Source organism: Carettochelys insculpta, chromosome 6 (genome assembly GCF_033958435.1).
Source record: "Carettochelys insculpta isolate YL-2023 chromosome 6, ASM3395843v1, whole genome shotgun sequence".
NCBI lineage: Eukaryota > Metazoa > Chordata > Testudines > Carettochelyidae > Carettochelys > Carettochelys insculpta.
In genome coordinates this window covers 44483573-44508807 of record NC_134142.1, presented here as the reverse complement: position 1 = coordinate 44508807, position 25235 = coordinate 44483573, and the positions used below count along the sequence as shown (strand labels likewise).

The following is a 25235-nucleotide window of genomic DNA, read 5'->3' as shown; positions in this document are numbered from 1 at the left end:
TTTGATGGCTGATAATTAGGTTTTGCTGATTAGTTAATTGATTAATCCAGTTCAGAGAAACGTGTTGGCATTCTCGATGTTGGCACACAAGAGTAAACAAAAAAGCTCACTTCAGAACATAATCTGTCCTTTCATATTTAAGCAGAATAAATATAAATTTTTCCTACTACTTTGTAAGTTTTTCTAAAAGAATATTGCAAACACTGGAACATAACTAAATTCTCTTAAAATCCTTGAGTTATGAGGTGAGCTGTGTTTAAGACAGGGACCTGAAGAAGGATGTAGATGTGGGCCATGATGCTTAAAGAAAGATGGCTTTGCATTATCTTTTATGTCTCCTTATTCTGGGTAATTTTGGTTCCTAGTGCACCTTGCAGCAGTTCTTAAGTTTCTAACGATTCTCAAGGGCCAACTCTAGCAGCTGGTAACTGCAGGTATGCAAAAATGTGCCTCCTACACTAGGTTCTGCCAAAAGGAATAGGGTAGGAATGACTGTTCTGGTTCTATACTACTGGAAGATTTTCCTTATGCCAGAGAAATCTTCAAGTTGCCACTTAAACCACCTTTTTCAGGCATTTTTTTGGAATACTTCAGCAAGGCCTAGGATCACGCTCTCTCCCTTCCCCATTCTCCTTTTTATTCATCCTTTAAATAGCCCTTGGTTATAGATGAGAATAGTATTTGTATATGGACTCCAACTTATTTGCAGTGTCACTGTTTATGGCGGTGGTCATATTTGAAATTTGTGTTTTGCTTACATTTTTATTACAGACAACGAGCAAAAGATCTGGAAGAAGAGCTAGACAGAACCATCCATTCTTATCAGAGTCAGGTATATACTTTGTGATGTCTTATTGAGGAATGATAAAGTTGACTTTCAACTTGAAACCACCTCTTAAAAGGTGCTTGCAATACTGTATTTGGTTTTCTTTATTTAATGTCATCAGACATACCTGGATATAAATTACAGCTAGCAAAGTCTACCAAGTGGGTGGCATTTTTGAATGACTATAACTTCTCAGTTTAAATTCTGGAGGCCTATTATGTAATAATGTATTTGCACATCTTACAAAAGAATCAGAAAATAGCTTTGAAGTTTTAATTTATTGCTTTGTGTTAGGAGAATAACATATTTTAATGGTGTTCTAATGAATATTTTTCTTTAATAGATTACTTCACATGAGAAAAAAGCTCATGATAATTGGGTGAGTTCCAACTATTAATATTTCTTAGCTCTGTCAGAAAAAATATACTGCTCTTCAAACTGAACAATTGCATTGTATTTTGACTTTAGTGTAGCTCTTGCAAATGAGAAACTGAAAGCTTGTCATTCAGAAACCTAACAGGAAAAAAAAAATTAGTAATTTTTCAGATAAAAGAGCTGTGGTAATTAAAGTTTCTTTTAATTCTGCCAGAATTATGCTAAAATACCACTTGCTGTAGAAACAAATCCTCTGGAACAAGCTGCTGTTGTTGAACAAATGTTTGATGTTTTGTAAATAAACTTGGGCTTTGTTTCAATGCCATTTTAATAACTTCTTTGGCTATACTGCACTGCCTTTATCTAATAGTAGAAGACATTTTGTCCCATGACAACTTTGTTCCTTTTTTTTTTTTTTCTTGTATTGTAAGAATGTTATTGCAAAATCCAATTTTTTCTTCTACTTAAACTGGAAAATAAAAATGGCATATTAAAATACTTCAGTCTTGCAAAGGGAGATAATCCTATTTGATGTTAATAGAACTTCATGCTAGGGTATTCCCTATATTGCCAAAGCATGGTACTTTTTACAGGTTTTCAGATAGGAACTTCCTTTAAAATCTTTAAGCCTTTCAAGTCATTAAAACTTGCTTGCCTGTAATTTTGGAGCTCTCCAGGTATAGCCATAATACTTCAATGGTATAAATTTCCCTCTGACTAACTTTAGTACGTATCTTAAAGAATCTCTATAAGTCAGGATAGGTGAGGCTAAATTCTGCCCTCAGATACTCATCTGTAGCATCCGTTGAAGTCACAGTTGTGTGTGTAACTGGGAATAGTTTTGGCCCTTGGTTAATATAAAATATGTGGGTTGTTTTTTTTTCTTGTTTAAATAATTATTCAAGAAAAGAACAAAGACCATGTTTTATCCCCTTTTCCCTTCTTTCTTAGATACGGACTTTCTTTTTAAATTTGCTTCCTCTGCTTCAGAAGTAAATGAGAGGATTTTTTTTTTGTTTATTGTACTGGTCTTATGAAAATATTAAAAATTAGCATCTCTTATCTTAATTTTAACTTGAGATATTATTTCAATATTGCTTCAGGTTTAGACATCTGCTGTCCGCTAAGATTACAATCAGTTTAAAACATTTGTTCCATGATTTTATTAATTTCTTGGTTTATTTTGATTTGCACTATTTGTAAATATGACAAAATCCTGATGTGGAGTGTAGATGCTTAAAATTCCCACTAAGACTGATTCTCACAATGTGATGTTTTAACTATTGACTTGAAGGGAACTGCTAATAACTTACACTGATCATGATGTCACAGTTGAGCTTTATAATACACAATGTCTAGAAGTTGCAGCATCTTCCAAGTCAGAGTTGCTTGGTCTGTTTCCTCTGTGGATCGCTATTAAAAATATTATACTTGTTTTTTTACTGAGGAAATCCAATATATGTATGTTTTGCACTTTCCTAAAAAGTAAATCTGACAGTTTCCACTGTACTTGATAAAACTAGTTTTATGTTATGAGCAACAGGCCGACAAATTATCAGTTAAAAATATTTCGTGGAAATCCAGGTGGTGTACAAACTATGAAAGCTCTTTTTTCCCCCTCCCCCAACTAAAGCTGACAGCCCGAGCAACTGAAAGACACCTCAATGATATGAGAAAAGAAAATGCACACAACAGACAAAAGTAAGTACTGTACTGGACAGATTCTGAAAACTGTAGTTTAGCTGCAATTTTATGCATTTCCACTATGAAACCCTGAACTAATGAGCCTAAAGTTTTGTAGGAATACAGTTTGCCCAGTTTTTTCCATGCCTTAGTAATGTTCTTTGATAATGTCTTGTATGAGTAGTAGAAACATTTCTAAGTGATGGGCTTCTTGTGGAAATGGGGAATGTTGAGCATAGAATGAGCAGGAGTGATCTCTAAGCCACACAACAGTACCTATTGCGCTAATAGCCATTAGGTTGCATGTTGCTGGTAGCATGGTGTGTGTTCAGTTTCTTCTCCATGGTTAAAAATGGTAGAAGGACCTTATCTAGTCCATCTTGGCCTAAGTACTGCTGGAGAAGATGTTACTGTTTTGGTAATGAAAGATGGGGACAACTGAAATTTTGTGAGGTTTACAGCATATAAATGTAACATCTGGTTAAAAATACGAAATTAAATAGTATGAGAGAGAATGAAGAATTTGTTCAATGATCTCCTAGCATAACCAGGAACATTGCTTATTGAAATTTTGTATTCTTAAAATTAAGTATTATTTACTTAGATCCATTTAAAAGTGCTGTAAATGAATGAGGATAATGTGATGTTGGGGCTTGGTAACATTTTGTTCCATTTTTAATGTACGAATTATGATGTGTTTACTTTTCAGCATATCAGAAGGAAGGAGGTTAAATTGATAACTTATTCTGTGTTTGATAATTTTTCTTTGTAGTTTACTTCACTAGCTAATGTAATAGCTTTGATACCACTTAGGAAATGGAATTCTTGATTAATTTTGTATTTCAATAGAAATGTTAGTCAAGAATGTTTTAGATTTCTAGAAAACTGGTACACTTTCTTTAAAGTTAGTAACTCCCCTTTTTTTATTCTTTCTGTATTTACAGATTAACTGAAATGGAATTTAAATTTGACCTTTTAGAAAAAGATCCTTTTGCTCTTGATGTCCCAGTTAGACCATTTGGCAGAGGTACAATGGAGTTTACTTTTTAAAAATAATTTCTTTGGTTTGTAAAATACATTAAACTCTTTCATATCCAGCAAACTTGGTACTGGTAGGTTGCTGGATGATCAAATATTCCAGTTAGAGAGCAGCTGGGGGAGGCACAGATGGGGGTCAATATCCTACCCCTCCAGTAAGAAAGTTCATCTCCTCCTACTGCCATCTCCCATGCAACTGACACACCATTTATCTTGTTGGTGTGGACAGTGTGGAGCTGCTTGTGGAGCTTGCATATGGCAGCCCGGGAAGCCGCTGAAGTGACTGCAGCGGACACTGGGCAGGAGAACAGAGGAGCTTGCAGGCTGCACGCACATGCAGCACGGAGGGATGCAGAATGGGTGCTGAGCGGGCTGGCCCCTGAGGGGCAGGGTATAGCTTATATGCTCAGCTCTGCTCTCCAGCAGAATAAGAAGGGGAAGCGGTGTCATGGCTCAGGGTTTGCTGAAGTTATGCTGGTTATTTTGAGAGTTCTGGTTGATGCAGTATTTGGTAAAACAGAGTTTACTCTACTGGTTGGGGATTGTGGGGGTGGTTCTGGTTCCTCCCCCCCACCCCCCAAACAGCATATTCTTGACTTCATAAGCATAGCAATCATTTGTGCCAGTGAAGATCATTCTTTTTTTTTTTTTTTCTTTTAAAAGCTGACTTGGAGTATATAAATTATTCTAGTGCCCATAAACACTTTTCTACTGGGCAGCTAGTCTAAATAAGAGTTTTGAAATGCCTTTTTGATTTAGACAGAGCATGACACATTGTGGCTTCATTCTAGAACACCCTATCAACCACCAGATTCCTTTCACTTTGGACTTAACATTGGATTTAAATTGTGAAAAATAAACTACATCTGCTGTGGCGAACACTGAATTTGAGTATTTTATTGTAACTGTTCTAGAGCATTCGCCGTATGGACCCTCACCCATGGGCCGTCCCTCATCTGAAACAAGAGCTTTCCTTTCCCCACCAACCTTATTGGAGGGTCCCTTAAGACTTTCACCTATGCTTCCAGGTGGTGGAGGAAGAGGTACAATTCTTAAATTTCAAAATGTCTCTATTCTGAATTTCATTCTCCTCTGATCATAGAGATTTAAATGTCTGTTAAAACAGTTAAATAATTAAGGGATTAAAATTATACCGTTTAACCATTGGCAGGCTGGTGTAGGGCAGCCAGGACTGAGGTTTCCACCAGCGCTGCAGTCCTGCTGCCTCTGTGGGGTAGAGGTCTTGCCTGCCAGGCATGGTGGGGGCAGCTGCAGGCCAGCCTGCCCACTGTGGATTGGGATGGGGCTGCTCCAGCGCAGATGCAACTGAGCAGCCACAGGGTTAGGGCAGGGGCCACTCACCTGTTTACCCAGTAAGCATTTCAGTAAACCTAGTGCTTACTGGCTCTCCAAGTAATCTTTTGTATTCTTAGTTAATCTATTCTACCTTTTTCTCTTGATGGTGACCTACATAAGTATTTAAAAACAGCCTGTTTAGTATAAAATAAAATCCCTCGATAAACATGAAAATAATTTTCCCAATCACTTTTTTAAAGCAGTCCAACGTGTAATTTTAGTTGCAACACTGGACTGCTAAACTATGGTTTACTCATTTGTGGCATCACTTTCTCCAGAAGTGTAGAGTCTAGGCCCTAGACTCTAAGGAAAGAGGCAAACTTGGTCTCTTGGACAGATAGGGATGCTGCCTAAGCCTTTTCCCTCCTTTACAGAAGTAGGAATCCTGCTCAGTGCTTGTTCTGCCATCAGCAACAGTTGGTTAGTGACATTCTTCATTTGTTGATGAGAGAGTGCTGCTGTCCCATGCTCAAAGTAATGATCTGAAGATAAAAGGGGTGAGGTAGTGCACCTCTGTGCCCAGAACTGTGTGGGACTGTCTTAGTGGAGCTTGAAGGAAGGGGTACCTTCTTCCCTTCCTTCCTGCCCCCTTCCCCTGTCGAGTTGTGGCAGCCATTGTCCAGGAACTACCATCATCCCAAAGAGAGAGAGTGAGAGAATCTGTGGCTCCCTTCTTCTCTACCATCCACAGAATCTGTAATATGCTTTGTAAACATAAGAGAACTGGAGAAACAAGGATAAAGTGAAGTGCTGTGGGACTGGAGGTCTCTGGTTTGCTCTCCTTTATGGAAGCTGCTACTTCAATTATTACTGGTATGTGTTCTCCAATGGCATATTCAGACCCAGCTTCCTTAGAGAGGAGATCCTTCTATTTGTGTGGCGGAGCAGCAGATTAGCTTAGGACAAAATCAAAACTCAGTTAAAAATAGCATTCTAAAATAAAGAAATGGATGTCTACCTCAACTTCTGCTTCAGTAAAAATTGAGCTCAACTGCACTTTAAGGCTAACAAATTTAGTTATTAGAACTTTGAAGAAAAGTTCATCTTTAGCTATGCCACATCTAAAATGCAGTCTCTTAATAATTTATAATGATATAAATACAATAAAAGGGGAAACTGGAATTTTGTTTGACTTTATATTACAAATACCTTCAAATTTGAAGAGAGAGAGTACGGTAGTTATTAATATGTGAGTTGTATCCAGGATGATTTTGTTCTGTCTGTGGGGGACAGAAGGAAGGAATGAAAATTTCAACTCGCTTATTTTGAAGTCCAGCTCTATGGTGAAAAGAGACTATGTCCATTTTAGTGACAGAAGTAAGTATCTAAAATTCATGTCATGCTGCAGAGCCAGGGAAGCTATGAGTGAGCAAAGTATTTTAAACATACAGTAAGCAAGTTGTTATTGTATAATCTTTGTAGTTTTGTATAAGACAGAAAATAGTCTGACTTTGAGATTCCAGGCTCTCTGAGGTGCTGATAGTTGGGAAAAGTAGTTGAAATTCAAAATGGTATCATGCAGTTTTATATTTGTGTCACTTTTCAGAGGAAATCATCCTTTCTAAAAAAGGAAAACTGACAACTTACCAGAATCTCTTTTGTAAAAGAATTAATATAGTAGTTTTACCTGCTATACTCTTTCTGATTCTTTCGCACTCTTTGTGGTCTTACCATGCTTCTGAATTGTGAAACCAACCTTAAATGCTCTAAACTTGAGTTGCTTTTCTTCCTAATTTTGAAAGGGTTGCTCATTAAAATGGTAAGTTGAAAAGATTCAGTGAGTCCTTTTTTTAGTTTTTATTTTATTTTGACCATGACCCTTTAAGCTGCAGAGGATTGGTATGGAGAAGAACATTTAGCAAGAAGATGCCAGCTTCACTGATTGGAATGATAGGAAGATTTTATAATACTTCTCAAAAGCATATAAGAGGAATCAATATATTGTAGATTTGACTTTTAAGGAAATAAGATTTTATTTCCGCTGTAAGCAAACCTTTTAAACACTTCAGTAAACATGATAACTAAACTGCAGCAATTATGGTGAATCACGACCAATTTGCTTAGTAATATTTAAAGCCCTGGCACTCTTTTTTTTTCCCTCAGTATTTACAGACAGCAAAGATTGTAGCAACAAATTTATGAAAATGTTTGAATAAACTGATTATTTCTTTAATAAGGCTCAAGAGGAGCAGGGAACCCTGCCATGTATGAAGCTGCTAATGAAAGAGGGGACTTGAGCACTGAGAGGTTGTCTGATCCACCCAGAGCACCTTCAGATACTGGGTCCCTATCACCTCCATGGGATAGAGATCGAAGGGTAATTCTGCCTCCATCAGGTAACTAAATATCTTGGGCTATCAGATATTTGTAAAAATGTACTTGTAAGAATATTGCAAATTGTGTGTTCAGATACTAGTTACATTTTTAAAAGAAATTTATAGTTATTCCTTTTCTACCCAACTCTGTGACCTATAACCCTTTCAGTGCACAAAGAAGAGTATACAGCAACATATGAAGGGTATAATAATAGGTATTTTCCCGTTTGGCACTAGTGAGTAACAGAAGTTCAGATTTCTCCTAGAGATACCCCCCTGAGATGCACTGGTCTGGGATGCACCAAGCGTAGGACTGTGTGGCTACATCGACATGGCAAGATTTTTTTCTTAATAATTTATGCAATTTGCACTACATAAATTGTCCCAAGTCATTTCAAAATACCTTATTCTGAACTTGGTGCCATCCAGACAGCACTAAATTTCAGAATAAGGGGCTATTCCAAACCGTTAGTTATTCCTTGTATGCTGAGTGGTAACAGAACTGGAATAGCGCACCTATTTCACTGCTATTTCAGGTGCTGTGAAAAGCTGTGGCACTGCTATTTCAGGATACCTTGGTAGCCTGAAATAGCACCTGCCACGTAGACTTAGCCTGTACATTAATGCATAACGAAATATTTAGAGTTAAATTAAAGTATTTTATCAGGGGCTTATTCTAGGCAATAGAAATTCACACCTTGTCTAACCTGGAAGATTCTATGGTCACTGGAGAAATGGTGAGATCTGAAGAGCTAAGAGAAAGCAGAAGCTGAATCACAGAGGATATGTCTACACTAGGAAGGGTGGTTGGTTTGTTTCACAAAGAGATAACTAATACATTATAAAGTCCTGTCGACATGGAGGAGATCTACTGAGATCAAAGGACAACAATTGCGGTACTCCTGGTGTCAGTCAGTTTTTTGTCCCAAGACACAGTGAAGTGGGATCGGACTTATAGATGACCTATGTTCCACTTGGAGTACAAGGGTTTAAGTGGTAGTAGTAAAGTCCTGTATCTTTTTTTTTTTTTAAACTTTTTTCCTAGTGTAGCTGTGTTGGCCGTTTAAATCATGTCGTTGTAGGAGGATGTTAAGTGGTTGAAGTTAAACATGTTTTATTTTTTGATTTAAAGGAAGGGCTGTGCTTGAGGTTCATTTCACCCTTTATTTCAGTTAGATTTTTAAAGCTCATAGTAAATGTTGTTGATCTCCATGTATTCTTCAGGGAAAATCAAATTCAGCATTCTTGATATGTCTACTACAAACATGGGAAAGCAAGGGTGGGGGCATAACCTTTGAGGGCATTTATGTATGTGAAAAACAGTAATGGGCACAATTCAGTTTTAAAAAGAAATCCACTTTCAGGTCACCTTGTAGAAAATGAGAGGAATATACCTTGAATATAAGTATTTGATTTAATGAAGCAGAACAGTTTCTATAGCATGACCTGCTACAGTACAAGTTAATGTTGTCTTAAAAAAATCAAACTTTGTTTATATTGAACACACTGCATATTTTAAAACATATGGTAATTATTCTTGACTTAAGCCATGCTCCAGCCTGTATGTCAACTGCTCAATCAATTCTGTTGGTTTCAATTTGCACTCTGGGATTTATGGTATTGTAGAGTATAGTTAAGGAGCAGTTGATAACTTACTTTAAATCTGTTTCTGTTGTGGAATTTTATTTTATTTACTAGAAGTGTAAGTAGTAAGGATGCCATGCTGGAGACTTATCCTCATTTGTTTGTTTTAAGACCATTTTCCTATAGTCTATACTATGTAATTTTGGAAGTTTTGTGGTATTTTAAGAAATCCAAAGAGTTAAATATAGAACATAATTAACCAAAATAAGGTGATACTCTTTGCTGAACAGACTACCTCTTTTGTGATTAACTGAATGCTAGGTCAGCTATATAACGATCCAGCTCTCCCGCCTCGAAGACCAGAAAGATTTTATTCTAATCCCCCAAACTCAGGAAGACTTTCCGGACCAGCAGAACTACAAAGTTATAACACACAGTCTTTTGAACAAGCAGGTAGGAATTGCTTTAATCTGCTGCCATTAAGTGACTGAACGAAAGATCTTCCTAATTCCATAACTGAATAATATGGTGGCAAATAAACTTATCTGGTGCCAAAACTGTATGAATTTTTTTTCAGTTTAGAAATGACTTCCAGCATTTGCTAGCCCCGATGTTACTTTACCTCTTATCAGCATCAATCTATTCTACAGGAAGGATTGTGCTCACTGGATGGTGGCTATTCAATACTTTTTGTATTCTCCATAGTCAGTGCATGGCCCTATATTTAGTTACACCACTCAGATCCTGCACTGACTGTACCATTAATCATTTTCTCATGTGTTTTCTTACGGGACGGACAGCATCATAGTGGATCACAAATGCCACCCTTGTGAGGCAAGATGGTAATTATTCCCTCTGCACATCACAGGAACTGAGAGTTTTAGCCTTAATCTCACTGTGCCTCAAGTATTCACTATCTTTGTGTGCCAAATTAAGACCTTTTAGGACATGATTTTTTTCAAAGTACTTGCCACTTTATAGCACCATATCTGTTTAAAGCACAGGTTCCTCTGACTCAGTTAGTTGTTGTGAGTGCTTAGCATTCCTTCAAATCAGGACTTAGATGTTTTAAGTTGAACATCCAGAAGATGAGGAACCTACAGTGTATAATTACATTGCATATGGGGTGAGCCTCTCAGCCCAGGTGCGGACTTGTGGTAACGGGTTTGCACTAGCACACTAAAAATATCTATAGATACCTTTTGCAGTTATGGCCTGAGCTGGAGTTAAGGCTGTCAAGTTCGCCCTGCGTCCTAGGTTTGATAGGTCGAGATTCTCTAGGTGCTTTTAATGTAGTACTGTTTTTCAAATGGTGCTATTTCAAAACACACTAGCTGCATCTATGCTAGAGAATTTTGTAGCCAAAACTTGAAGCATCTGCGCACAATGCATTTTGTTGACAAAAAAACCATGTAGATGCTCTGGGAGGCCCTTTTGTCAACAGAACAGACAGATCAAAGGATCGATCCACTTTTATGCATAGACAGGATCTGTTGACAGAAGTTTTATCACAACATCTCTTCTGACAGTAACTTCTGTAGACAAATGCTTCTAGTGTAGAAATAGCCACGGTGTCTGCATGGATGATTTAATGCACTTTAGAAATTGCCCCTCACTAGAGTGCATTAGATCTATACCTGAGAGTTTGAAAAGTCCTCAATCTATTTGTTGATTGAGAGAAGTCCACAGGTGATATATAAGGCATGAGAGACTATTGGTGTCTCCTTGAAGATTTTGCTAAGATTGCTGCCAAGTTTTCACGATGGTCTTATGAACCTTCAGATTTGAAGAAAAGACTGCAGAAATTTTAGTTGGAGCAAAAGCAGCAAACTTTAGTGGTGTTTGAGCTATACTAAAATGTAAGGTGCAAGGTTAGGGAGTTCATCTAACTGAGAAATAGAATATCCAGGAGAAAAAAATTATTGGGCCAATGGCAATTTGGGGGAAGAACTTCAAGTAGACTACAGTGCTAACAGGGGGATGATATCCTCTTCCTAAATGGATATGGTAATGGCTAGGCGCAATACGAGATCCTTAATTGCTTCTTAGCATATATTTAGCTGCTAAGCAAGAAATCAAGTACGTGTGCGTGTGTCTCTCTCTCTTCCTCTCCCCAGCATCTGCTCCCCGCCCCCCAACCGTTTAAATCTGTTGTTTTGCAGTAAGGTATCTTTCTTAGAGAAATGGTGATAAGTAAATTAGCACCGATAACTTTTCTTATTACTTTTCAACTCAGATGGAGAAGCATCTCCAGAAAATAATTTGAGGACAGAGCCAAGTGGAAATGAAACTAAAGACCATCCCAATTTTAGTGTAAGTAATGAATAAACAAAGACTTAGAAAATGAATTATTTTCCAACAGACTCTGTGCAAGGATGCTTTTAATCAATTTTGTTCTGTATTTAAGGCAGGATTTTTTTAGGGGCTGGATACTCAGCTGTGATCTAGTTTTGTTCTGCATTTATCACTTACACAGGTTTACAGAGCAGCTGTATAAATAGCACCCACAATATATTAGGCATGTATCCAGGCCCATACATAACACAGCACAGTCCCTGTCCTACATTAATTGACTGACAACCTGAAAAACAAAGCATAGGAGGAAGGAGGTACAGCTTATAGTGACCAGGTGGTGGCTTGCTCCCCCCTGCATTAATGTTGAAGAGTAACTGGCTCAAGATCATGCAGAGGCAGGAATTAAAAGGCTTTTCTTGCTCAGTTCTGGCATGGACTTCCACCGCTGCTCCTGAAAATGCAGGCCTTAGGCTACATGAGAGACCTCTTTCAGAGAGTTAAGTTTACTAGTTTGTGATTCTTGTTACAGAATTTCCTAAATGTGTCAAACCAGCCACTTGCCTCTGAAAGTGAAGCACTTGGAGCAGGGTTTGCTCCCCCACCTCTCCCTCCACTAAGAGCTCCTCTGTTGCCAATGGATCCTAGAGGAGCTTTTATAAGAAGAGGACCCCCTTTCCCTCCTCCTCTTGTTGGCATGTATGGACCTCATGAATATTTTCCAAGGGATTTTGCTGGTCTACCACGTCCTCCAGTGACAAGTATGTAATTTTGTTTCATTAAAACTATCATCCTCAAGGTGTGTATATAAAATCTATGCTGGAGATGAGATTACTGTAATCTTTGGTTCTACACGCACACGTCCTTTCCTCCAAATCAAGCTAATATGAAGGATGTGACAAAGTAGATAATTCTTTATAGTTACCATGCAGTCTTAAGTTTCATCACAAACTTATACCATTGTGCTTGTGTAATATACTGCATCACTGTACAATCCCTTAACAGTTTCATTAGCATGCTGGCAGCCACAGCACTTTGAAATTGACGGGCCTCGCTGCTGCGCGCCTTGTCCTGACAGGGCTCCTTTTCGAAAGGACCCCGCCTACTTCAAAGTCCCCTTATTCCCATCTGCTCATAGGAAAAAGGGGACTTTGAAATTGACGCGCCTCACTGCCACGTGCCTCGTCCCGACGGGGCTCCTTTTCGAAAGGACCCCGCCTACTTCGAAGTGCTGTGGCTGCCAGCATGCTAATGAAGCGCTGAATATGTATTTCAGCGCTTCATTAGTAGACTTCGAAATGGCCATTTCAAAGTTTGGGGCTAGTGTAGATACGGCCCACCAGGTGAGAAGGTTGAGTGCTGGCATCATGCTGCTGTTGATCGGTATTTCCACTTTTCAGATCTTGTCCTGACCTTGGTCCTGCCATGAGTGCAGGGGCCTGGACTTGAACTTTTGAGGTTCCTTCCAGTTCCACGACTTATGATCCCACATACCCCAGGCAGGTTCTGCAAAAGGCAATAATCACATCAAACTTGATGCCATGTAAAATATATGCCAAGATACAGTTGTGGTGGGCACATTTTATGAATGCAGATACTAGTTTTGTAGGAGGAAAACAGCAATAGTTAGTGCCAGGGATGAATGCAGTGCAGTTCTGTAGGGTGAAATGTGAATTTGATCTTCACTTTTGTCAAAACATTATGGAGATTTTTAAAAAGCTTTAAGGGATTATTTAGTTCTTTCAAAAGCTTTAACTATCATCTTCTTAAACTTGTGAAAGGCTGGATGTAGGCCTTTTCAAACCAACTACACACATACTGTAACAGTAGTACCTTCTGTTAGACATCAGTTGTACATACCCTCTCAGACTTCTTACCCATGGGTTCTCTCCCCTCTATCAGCTGAGCCAAAGAACCTTACAGAATGCTGTACATCCAGTACATATTACTAGAGATGGCAGTGGCATACACGTACATATTAGCCCACATTACATTGCAGTACCCTGTAATTAGATACCAGTGAGAGGTATAACAGTGTAGTATGTCTACCACCTTTCTTCCCAAGCTAGCACATGAATTTAAGATCTAGTGCAAGACTTCAGTTTTCTGACATCCTCTTTGCTTGTTTATAGACAATAGGCCACTAGTAGGTTGCAAACTAAAACTGCTGCTTGCTAGAGTAGCAAATGTTGGTCTGTCCAGCACTGACTTTTTTGGATAATGAAGCTTTAAAAATATTACTAAATATTTTATCTCTAACAGTGAGAAATCCATTTCCGCTGAGGCCTTTTTCTCAGAATCCACCACAAGGAGTTGGATCATTTCCGCTGAGGCCTTTGTTTCAGAATCCACCACAAAGAGCTGGATCTTTTCTACCACCACCTCCTTCACTTGAAAACAGAAGTGAGCCTAGTGGCTTAATTCATCAGTCAAATACTCCACCTCCAGGTCATCCAGAGCCACAGCAAGAAACCTGATGCGGCTGTTTGACATCTTAGGAATTAACCTGATGTACTGTTTACCTGTAATCATTTTTTTCCATCTTCAGTTAAGTAACTACTGTTACTTAAGTGATTCTGCATAAATACTTTGCTCAAATTGAAGCTTAGAATAATTCTCAGGATAGTATTTTGTAAATAAGAATAAATTAAATGGTTCTTTGTACAGTAGTCATTTAAAATTAAGTATTGTTCATTTGAGTAACCTGTTCTGAAGGGACATAAAACTAGAGGAACATTGAATACAGTTCAGCTAGTGTGTCACAGCTGCACAGGAAAACTCAAGCATGTGAAGAGCCATCCTTGCCATTAGGAGTATGACAGATGAAAATGAATTAATAAAGTCCAGTCACTTTGAAAACTTGTGTGGTGTTAACATTAAGCACAATGTTCAATTTCTTTATGAACTATTAGACTCTCCCGTCACTTATGTCTAACAGGTGAACTATGCTTGTAGTCTATGCTTGTAGTCTCTAAAGTCAGTTGTTAAATTACCAAAATCTATTCAAGCTCAAATGGTGTATTTTAATTTAGAATTTATTATTTTAATAGTTATTGATTGAAATTAGCTTACCCCTTGAGACAAGAAAAAAGCATGCCCGGGAAGAGAGAATTAAGCTGTTCCTTCAGATGTTTCATTTAGGCTGTGTCTAGCCCCCGTCTTCAAAAGCCTCTTCTTCCCAAAACAACTGAGAAGGGGCTGGGGGGTCCATTTGAAACCAGCACTTTAGCATGGCTGTGGCCACTATTATGCTAATGAGGCACTGCATATTTATGGCAGCACCTCATTAGCATCTTCTGAACTCCCTCATTAACATGCCCCTTCTGAAAGGAGGGGGCTAATGCAGGCACAGCCTAATCGATCTCTCATCCCATCCTGTTACGGATATAGTCTAAACAGGACTTCTGTTCTCATTAAAAGCTCATGTCAGTTTGGGAATTACATTAATGAGTATGTGTGTATCTAACATTTGGAAAAATCCAAATAGTTGCTTACTTTGCTGTTTTGGACACTTTGATTTGCTAGTATTTCCCTCTAGCTGGCTACTTCCTGTTTCATATTTATGGGTATGTGTCCCCTGCTGTCAGAAAAAGCAACAGGGATGTCAGTGCCCATATTACAAACATGTTGGCTAAAAGCAAGACCTGGTCCACCAAGGCAAGCTGAATTTACTGTGCAGCTTTTGCTTCTGCTTTGAAAAAGTCAGACATTTAAATGTGAAATCCATACTTTCTCCAGGTACACTCCGTTTTGAAAGTTAACTTTAGGCAAAAAGAGTGCAATCCAGCACCTAACTTGTTTTTAGATGCTACTGTGATCCACAACAATCTCCTTCAGCTGCTGCCTAATGCTATAGGAGCCTGGGCTCTTACACTGCTTATTTTTTGTCATTGTCCTTTGAAACCATTTGACAGAAGCTTCCTTTTACGTATAAAATTAGGAAGCTACACTGAAGCCTGATAGACCTGCTCCTGCATCCAAAACATACCTGCCAGAGACCAAGAAGAGCACTCAAATCTCTAAATACCAGTTGTCTGTTACACCTTTCCCACCTCACTCATGTTTAGTGCTGACCACTCTTCAGCTGGCATCTCAGAAACCTCTTTACAACTCAGTTCTTCCACTCATCACAACAGCCTCATTCTTTTATATTTCCCCTTCCAAGCCAAGCATTCAATCCTGGCTTCGTAGCATTTAAGTTGCTGAATGCAATTAAGCTGGAAGTTAACCACAAAGTTTATTCAATAATGCTTCAGCAAATCAGTTTCAAACTTTTGAAAATGCTTTTTAGAATTCAGTCCTTGTAGGACACCACAGATGTTCTGAATTAACAAGGAATTTGCTTCCCTGCTAATGTGTATTTGAGTGTCTTTTGGGCAAGCTGAAGACTACTGCCAGCAAAAATTCACAGACCTCCATTTTGTCTGTGCTTTATAGTCTACTCAGTTTCACAGTTCTACTTGTGGTTACTGGCTTCCACTAGAGCACACACAAGTGTTGCAAACTGAGTGGTCAGCCACATACCTCATTTGGAATCAGAAGTAAGCAATCAGGCAGCAACAGACAAAAAAAAGCGTACACCGTACTGTTAAACTACTAAGATAATTAAAGGTTTTAAATTGAAAAGGTAAGCAAACTTTTATTGCTTGTTTCATTTAAGGGGGTTAAAACAAAGGTGTTTCAAGGCTGTAGTGTCAAATGTTCAGTTGTAAATGTCAGAACAACCTCCACTCCCACTCTGAAGAGATTTTATGGTAATGTAAAGTAGGGAAGATGAGAGGATGGGAGGAAAAGATGTAAAGAAAGATTGTCAAAGCCAGTAAATCTGATTTTATACCTATTAAACACAAATCCACATTTTGCCTTTTAATGTGATCCAATTGAAGAAATGAGTAGGTTCAAAATTTTTACACTGAACTTTTCAAGTTAATATTACCCCTATATGAAATAGCAACTTTACATACCTGCTTTAGCCCCTAACTTAAAGGCTTGTTTTCATATGAATAGTACTGTACTACCTCTGGAAAAAAAGACACTAGAAGCTGTAGTTGCTCCTAAACTTTTGTTTTGATTATTCCATAAAGAAAGGGGAAATTAGAAGTACACCTTCCCACTTAAGGGGGGGGGGGGGCACACAGAAATCTTAAGTTCTGCTTGTATAACACCAGCAACTTTTAGAAACAAGATTTAAATCACCTTAGGTTTGTATTAATGATGCCACATGGTTAATTTTAGATTTTCCTGAGCAGTGAAAATTGTCCACATCCAAATTATCTGGAGATTTTTGAACATCACACTGTGCACAGTGCAAGAATGCAAAACCATTTTAACTCTGCAGAACCCAATGTAACCTTACTGATTGGAAGTTCCTAAAGGTTCAAGGACCAATCAGACTCAGAGTGTATCTTCTAGAGTCAGATTTTGCATGTCTCTGTTTGGAGTTGGCAGTTGACCCTTGTACTCCTGAACACTGCAAGGAGTAACGGAGGTCGACAGAAGAATTTCTCCTATTGACAACCCCCTTTGCTCCCTGCCCATAAGGACATCCAGACAAATAGATTCTAGCTATGCAATTGCTATATTTAGAACTGCATATCTGCAATTGATTTACCTCCTTCATGCAGGCCAAGCCTTAAAGCACACATGGGTAAACCTTCCTCCATAGCAGAAAGTCCCACTAAGGATTCTGTAAGAATTGTTTTCATTATTGCAATACCCATTCCTAGCAATCTCTCTAAATACAGAAATACATGTATTCACGTGGCAGGATTTTTTTTTTTTTTTTAAATCTGGTAACATTTACAAGTTCCAGTTCTTCACTTTCTTCCTATTTTAGTCTTAAATTTGCAGAGCATACTTTGTACTTGTTTCCTCGCTCTTTAAATCTGTTTCTACTGACCAGATTTTTTGCAGTTTCACATTTAAACAATCATCACCTATGCCAAAGCAGACAAGTGCAGAGCTCTATTAAAAGCCTTACGCTGAGAACACCAAACAAAAGCTGCATCTACACTTGGATTCATCTTTCGAAAGAGGCATGAAAATGAAGGAAATTAAAAATGCAAATGAGGCACTGATTTACATGCCTGGTACCTCATTTGCATACTCTTCAAAAGAGCTTCTTTCAAAAGTAAACCCCATCTTCCAAAGAACCCTTCTTCCTATTTTGTTTCAGGAAGAAGGGTTCTTTTGAAGATGGAGTTTATTTTCAAAAGAGCCATCTCTACCCTGCTTGCTTTCTCTCATTGCGTTATTTGCATTGATTTCCTTTATTTGCATGCCAAAGCAAAGAGCCTGTGGTACTTTTGCAATCACAATATTTCACTACATTAATCTGCCACAAGTCGAGAAAGATGAACTATTTCCAGTGATCCATTCACTCCTCTATCAGGGTTTGACGTCAATCCTCCCAAGGGTATGATTTTTCAAAAGCATTAAACCACTTAGTAGCACAACTTCAGGACTCTTGTACATACCTACCAAAATTGTGAAAAAAGTTCACCCTGTATTGAACATTTAAGTTGTTCCATTGTCAACAATGAAGCAATTTTATCTTGAAGTTATTTATGACACTAAAAAATTTTAATGCAGTTTTAGCCCACCATGTTGAAGACATTTTGTGCTTAAACATAAGGATACACAACAGCCCCAATTAAGTCAATGAGAAAAGTGACAGCTGTACCTGTGTCTGCACTATCAACATATACTCAAAGTTAAAACCTTTGTAAGATTCAAGCAGGATACCCTATCACTACTAGCATTTTAAGCCCCTGCCACCTTAGCATTTATACTTTAGTTCCGCAGTGTTCAATATGCTGTTTGCCACATGCACCTGAGCAGCACAGCTGGGGCAACCTTTGTCTGCTCCAGGCAGGTGCCCCAGCACTTGGAAGCAAGCATGTGGTGGTTCCTCCTGCAGCTCCAAGCGTTGCAGTGGCTCCAGTGGTGGGGCAGCTCATGAAGCATGGCTTCAGTGAATCACCGGCTGTTTGTGCGAGGGGTGCAGAGGCCATCATTCAATTTCTTTCGGGTATCACTGGTTTAGTTCATTATACATTTTAATCTAAAGCTATAACAACATTTGCAAACTTATAATGCCTCAAGTCTTTAAGAAATCAAAATGATACAAAAATTTTAATGGCTTCAATTTAAAAATTTACTACTGATATCCACACAGTTTTAGATTATGTTCATGAAGCAGTTTACTCTTCTAGAAACCACGATAGCCAGATATGCATTTCCCTGGCACTGTCCAAACAATAGCGTGTTTTAATCACCCTATACCCACAATTCTTTATGAATTTTCCAACTTACAGGAATCTTCACAGAATCACAGGGCTGGAAGGGACCTCAGGAGGTCATCTAGTCCAGCCCCCTGCTTCAAGCAGGATCAACCCCCACTTAAGATTTGCCTAACCAGTGCAGACTCATGTTCCCATATGGTGCAACAATCCATGCATGTTCAGAGGTTACTGATTGATAAGGAAGATTTGTAAAATTCAAAAAAGATTGCATCAGTAAATATCTATTACCAAAATCTATGTCAACTATACTTAAAGTTTAAATATTCTAGCTATTTGCGTACAAACTTTTAACAAACACAGGATTAGATTAGCAGGTAAGGTCCCATGAGAAAAAAAATTAAGAAAAAAGCAGAATTTAGGACAGCTGGCAATTCTTTAAGGAGGTAATATTAAAAGGCATGACAGCAAACTATTCTCACCCAAAGGAAAGACAGGAATGATAATGAAAGGCTCCATGAGATGCTCTTCAGTGGCCTGGAAAAATCAAAAATGAAAAACATAACAAGAAATGAAAATACGGTCATGTTAACATGAAAGGATACAAAGAGAACAGTACGGAGAAAAATCAAAGGCTAAGGCACAAAGTGAGTTATGGAATATGTCTGGAAAGGGCCATAAAAGCCAATAAGATAAACACTCTTTAAATACATTTTGGCCGTGTCATTGGTTAAAGTCTCCACTTGTCCAGGAGACTAACAATGAAAAGGATAAATATTCCTGTGCTTGAAAAGAAGGGAAAAAAATCACTTAATATCTGTGTTTTGTGCAAACAACAGTGCTTCCTTAGCTCTCGTCCACTAACACCCCGTCTCTACTTACGCTACATTGACGATATCTTCATCATCTGGACCCATGGGAAGGAGACTCTGGAGGAATTCCACTGGGACTTCAACAACTTTCACCCCAACATCAACCTCAGCCTGGAACAGTCCACACAGGAGATCCACTTCCTGGACACCACGGTGCTAATACACGATGGCCACATCAATACCACCCTGTACCGTAAATCCACTGACCGCTACGCCTACCTTCATGCCTCCAGCTTCCATCCCAGACACACCACACGATCCATTGTCTACAGCCAAGCACTAAGATATAACCGCATTTTTTTCAACCCCTCCAACAGAGACAAACACCTACAGGATCTCTACCAAGCATTCTTGAAACTGCAATACCCACCTGAGGAAGAAGTGAAAAAAAACAGATCAACAGAGCCAGACGTGTGCCACGAAGCTTCTTACTACAGGACAAGCCCAAGAGAGAAACCAACAGAACACCACTAGCCATCACCTACAGTCCTCAGCTAAAACCGCTACAGCGCATCATCAGGGATTTACAACCCATCCTGGATAACGATTCCCTCACTTTCACAGGCCTTGGGAGGCAGACCAGTCCTTGCCCACAGACAACCTGCCAACCTGAAGCAAATCCTAACCAGCAACTATACACTGCACCACAGTCACTCTAACTCAGGGACCCATCCATGCAACAAACCTCGTTGCCAGCTCTGCCCACATATCTACACCAGCAACACCATTACAGGACCTAACCAGATCAGCCACACCATCGTGGGTTCATTCAGCTGCACATCTACCAATATAATTTATGCCATCATGTGCCAGCAATGCCCCTCTGCTATATACATCGGACAAACTGGACAGTCTCTACGTAAAAGAATAAATGCACACAAATCAGACATCAGAAATGGCAATATACAAAAACCCGTAGGAGAGCACTTCAATCTCCCAGGCCACACAGTAGCAGACTTAAAAGTAGCTATCCTACAGCAAAGAAATTTCAGGACCAGACTCCAAAGAGAAATTTCTGAGCTACAATTCATCTGCAAATTCGATGCCCTCAGCTCTGGCTTAAACAAAGACTGCGAATGGCTGGCTAAATACAGAAGCAGCTTCCCCTCCCTTGGTGTTCACACCTCCAGATCAACTGCTGGTAGTAAGCCTCACCCTTGCTGACTGGGCTAACCTTATCCCCCCACCCTTGCTCTGGCTTATTTATACCTGGCCCTGCAGATTTCCAAGACCAGCATCTGATGAAGTGAGTCTGTGCTCACAAAAGCTCATGCTCAAAACTTTTCTGTTAGTCTATAAGGTGCCACAGGACCCTTCATTGCTATTGCACAATCTGGCACTGATACCGATACTGTAGAAGCTCTTTCTTACCAGTTTACCAAACATGCGGTTTTCATCCACAGTATGTAATAAGATTTACAAAAATAGATAAAATGTCAAACTGAAGCATTGTAGGTATTCATAATCTATTTAATAGTGGGACACTGACATGAATACTACAGTTTTCTAGAGCACATGAGATTGAGTTAAGCAGTTGCAACTGGTGCAGGAATTTTTCAGTCTTCTACAATTTATGAATTACTGTACCAGACTAATAAGTCACACTGAATGTGCAAAATTGGGTCTGTGCTAGCTGGTCTAGTTTTTGTTAAGTATGTTATTTTAATCAACATTTGAACAAAAGATCAGCCAAATAAGAAAAATTTACTGTACGATTTACTTCAGACTAAGCTTTGCTGCTCCTTAACACAACGGGAACTAACAATTATACACGTTTTTGAATGATTGCTGCAGCTTAATGTTAAAAATCCTCATGCTGCTACAATAAAATATTTTACGATGATCAGTTTTTAATGCTTTATTCATTGATTAAAAGAATATACATTTAACATAAACCATACAACATCAGTCATCAGTTCAAACATTCAGCTGGTTTCCTTACATTTTCTGTCAGGAGTATTTTAATCTGATCACATTTATAAGATAAAATCTCACCACATCTGGCATATACACACACTGTGCCAGTGGATTCACTCTACTGATGTACATATAAAATCCGCATGGTATGTGCTCACTGGAGACAAAACAGCGCACACCTGTCAAAAGGTCATTTTAATATAAGATGGTAAAACCATTTGTAAAACACATATAAACTTTTTCCATAAATAGAATCATATCTGGACATCTGTTGCATAAATTGTGTTTTCCAAAGCTTACAATATAGCAGCCAGGTCTCAGCACTGCTGGGCACCCACGTTGGCCACTTACTTTAATTATTGCAGACTGTCCTTTAACATTAAATGCACAACATTCGTACCACTTAAAACTGGGGTCAGGTGGAAGTCTCACAGAGACCACGTCTGTACCGCGGTTGCCCTGAAACAGTTAAATCGGCTTTTAAAGCCTCTCAGATATAACAAGATTTTAAAACATACTTCATGGAATGTTCTTCATGCATCATAGCAGCTCATACCTGTGATAGAACAAGCTTTGTATTTATTTCCTTTCCTTCCTTTACATTCACTATTCACAGTGAAACAGGTGCATGTTTGTTTAAGAGTTCTGAGGTTGCTGACTGAGCCACAGCACAGCTGTGTACCACAGGTCGAAATTCGACCTTATATATTACAATCTAGCAGTATCTGGCAGACCAAAATTTGGCCTGCCCCTGCCAGCATGTGGGCACTTCTTCATTTTTAATCTATTCTTTGGCAGCTGACACAGGCGCTGACAGAGAAATTCCAGTGACTTGGTTGCTAGGGATTTCACGACTAATGTTTGTTTGCAAGTATGTACATTTAAATTTATATCTTCATTGTTATGGTTTTACCCCTTCGGAGTGTGTAAACTTATATTTCCTTTTAAATCTGGGTCCAAAGCTAACTCATATGGAGAAACTTACAGATCATGAGAATAAGAAACTATGATGAATTTACAAAGAATCAGAAATTCTACATTTTAGAGTCTTAAGAGCTCACAAATTCAGGTGAGTAACTTGAAAAGCTGCACAGTGCTACAGACTACTGCTTAATAACGGAGAAAAAAATTTAGAGAATGGTACTAATTCATGCTTCGGAAACTGCATGTGAAATTCAAGTGGAAGATTACAGGGAACTGGCATTGGGTAGTTTTCTCTCACTTTTTCTAAAGCCTAATAAGTAGCATGCTATCAGATTATATGACAATGATTGCATACAAATCTACTGGGCTATGGATATTTTAAAAATTGGCTCCTGAGCACTAAACTCTGACACAGTAAAATAACTGAAAATGCAGAGTTACTCAGTAAAAAATATAGTTAGCCGGCAACCTCAGACAACCTTCGGCTGTATCTCTATAAGGTTTGGTAGACAAGTCCATTAACCGTGAAAGCCCTAAACGTTGCCACTTTCAGCTTCTAAACCAATACCCGACTACGTTCTTTGATCAAGAAGTAGAATACACATATATAATTCTATATAGCTAATACTGATTAAACACAGCACAAAAGGGGTTAATTCACACTACTGAAAAACATAATAGGATCCTACTTGCATATGTAACCACAGGAATTGTAAATAAAAAAAGAGCTAAATGCCTTCACTGAAGCTTTGCATCTCTCTATAAAAATGACGAGTTGGCTCAGTGAAGACACTGAGTAATTCTATGTCCATGACTGCATGCCAAGGTCGACCCAATCCAAGGGATACCTGCTCAATGAGGTTATGCACTGGATCCACATCCTGATCAGCCAGTTCACCTTGGTCAAAATCAATGCTTTCTTCTGTGACTTCTAGCACTTTCAAATCAGAGCCACGAAGACGAGCAATTGCAATGAGGTTATGGGCCCACACTGTGTAACCTTGTTGGGTAAGAGAAAAAAAAAACAGCTGTCACTTCATTGAAGAACTTTTTTAAAAATGTTTAAAACTGAGAACCCAGAACTAGAACTGCTTTCCCCCCCACCCCCCCCAAAAAAAATGTTGCCCTTTCCCTTTAGCAACCTTTGTTCTGCAGTTATTGGAAGTTACCAGCCATAAGGCTCCAAATTATTTTTTATCAAATAATGTCAAAATATCATAACGTAGTCACCTGCCTCCTGCTGCAAAAACAAAACAAAAGACCCACACCTTTGTTGCAGCAGTTCTCTGCCACTATAAAGAATAGATAAATCTATTATCCCTACAAATTATTATTTCGACTCTGCGGCAAAGCAAATATTTTAGACCTAAATCACTTGACTGTTTGTGTATGTAATGTGCAAAGAAGAGTGTGAACAATCATCTTAAGTGAAAACACAGGTGTAACAACTCCATTAAAACTGTGTTTGTGGGACAGAGGCATTCCAAAGAGATTTGATTTTGTGGTGTTACAGTTAGGCCGCTTTTCTATTACCAGAGTCCATTTTTAAAGTGATTGTGGCCTTTCCTCACAGATCTTGGCACCTTTCATGAAAGCAAAGTCCTTTTAATGCTGAAATTCTTTCACTCAGCTGCAGAATTATCTTAAATGAAATTAAATATGACAATTATAGAATTGTCTTTGCTACCTACTGCAAGTTTGTAATTCCCCCAGGAATAGCAAATGCTAGCACAATCAGTGGTAATGCCTAATAAAGGAAAAGAACTCTAAGAGGTAACTTTGTTTACTCATTGATATTTACACTGGTACATTAGTGCCCATTCTACCAAAAATGTCAGGAAGCCTAGAAGCCCATCAAGGACACGCCTTTTAGGTACCATTTTCCAGAAGAATCTGGAATGAGCTTAGCTAGTTTGCCATATAATTCAGAATTAATAGGGCCTCACAGAGAGAAACAACAAGAACACCGATAAGAACAAAGGAGGCAGCCTACGAAGGGTGATTAATGTGCATAAATTACTGCTCCATGATTTGAAGGAACACCATTCCCTGGATTATCCTTCTGAATACTATGGTGGTTATCGTGGCACCTATGTCTTTTCATGTTGACTTCTAAAAGGAGAGACTAAAGACCTCTGGTAATATTTTAGCAGTCAGAAAGGTCTCCAATCCATGAGCGACTTGAGAGATCCCTCACTTCATGAAATCTGGAAGCACCCCGCCCCGCCGAAGATTCTCTCATCGCTTTTCATGCAAAATGGGTGGGCTTGCTTTGAATCCCAGAGATTGTCTCAGTCCTTCACACTTACTGCTACACGAAGATCCACTCAAAAGGCATGTAGCAAAGGTTATGCTGTGAAAGCAGGAAAAAAAAACAAACACAAAACCACTCTTCAGGCACCAGAGAGAAAGCACTTTTTCAACGGGCACCAGTAAGATGGTTTACTACTACTACTAAAACCCTTGTACTTCAAGTGGAGCATAGGTCACCTACAACCCTCTTCCACTTCACTCTGTCTTGAGACAAAACTTCTAGCTGGCTCCAGGAGTACCCCTGTTGTTGTTCTTCAATCTCAGAAGATCTCCATGTTGTCCAAGGTCTTCCTCTTTTATGTTTACTCTGCAGGTTCCCTTTGAGAGCTTGACGGACTATGCTGGATAGTGGTTTTCTGAGAGTGTGGCCTAATCATCCCCACTGTCTTCTCTTGATTTGTACGTGAAGCAGTTCTTGTCCTGCTCTGTTCCAAAGCTCCTCATGTGTGATGAAGTCTTGCCATTTGATGTGAAGGATGTACCTCAGACATCTGTTTAC

The 25235-nt window shown here is 38.8% G+C and overlaps 2 protein-coding genes across 11 annotated transcripts in view; one reads left to right on the top strand and one right to left on the bottom strand.

Moving 5' to 3' along the window:
• Nucleotides 1–16346, top strand: part of MIA2 (MIA SH3 domain ER export factor 2) — a 47368-nt gene extending 31022 nt beyond the window's left edge. For 2 of the 4 annotated variants that reach the window (XM_074996815.1, XM_074996814.1), the window contains 10 exons: nucleotides 772–832; nucleotides 1170–1205; nucleotides 2835–2902; nucleotides 3829–3911; nucleotides 4837–4965; nucleotides 7456–7614; nucleotides 9499–9630; nucleotides 11414–11490; nucleotides 12002–12230; nucleotides 13732–16344. In XM_074996815.1, the coding sequence (XP_074852916.1) occupies nucleotides 772–832; nucleotides 1170–1205; nucleotides 2835–2902; nucleotides 3829–3911; nucleotides 4837–4965; nucleotides 7456–7614; nucleotides 9499–9630; nucleotides 11414–11490; nucleotides 12002–12230; nucleotides 13732–13946 (1189 nt within the window). In that variant the 3' untranslated portion in view covers nucleotides 13947–16344. Of the gene's footprint in view, nucleotides 1–771; nucleotides 833–1169; nucleotides 1206–2834; nucleotides 2903–3828; nucleotides 3912–4836; nucleotides 4966–7455; nucleotides 7615–9498; nucleotides 9631–11413; nucleotides 11491–12001; nucleotides 12231–13731 lie in introns of all 4 variants that reach the window. The other 2 variants (XM_074996813.1, XM_074996812.1) reach the window with 2 other exon arrangements.
• The window catches only part of FBXO33 (F-box protein 33), a 71689-nt gene that overhangs the window by 22860 nt on the left and 23594 nt on the right, over nucleotides 1–25235 (bottom strand). For 3 of the 7 annotated variants that reach the window (XM_074996822.1, XM_074996819.1, XM_074996816.1), the window contains 3 exons: nucleotides 23272–23423; nucleotides 19193–19247; nucleotides 17174–18454 (listed from right to left, as the gene is read on the bottom strand). In XM_074996822.1, the coding sequence (XP_074852923.1) occupies nucleotides 18255–18454; nucleotides 19193–19247; nucleotides 23272–23423 (407 nt within the window). In that variant the 3' untranslated portion in view covers nucleotides 17174–18254. Of the gene's footprint in view, nucleotides 1–12236; nucleotides 12976–17173; nucleotides 18455–19192; nucleotides 19248–21031; nucleotides 23424–25235 lie in introns of those variants that run through there. The other 4 variants (XM_074996818.1, XM_074996820.1, XM_074996821.1 and 1 more) reach the window with 4 other exon arrangements.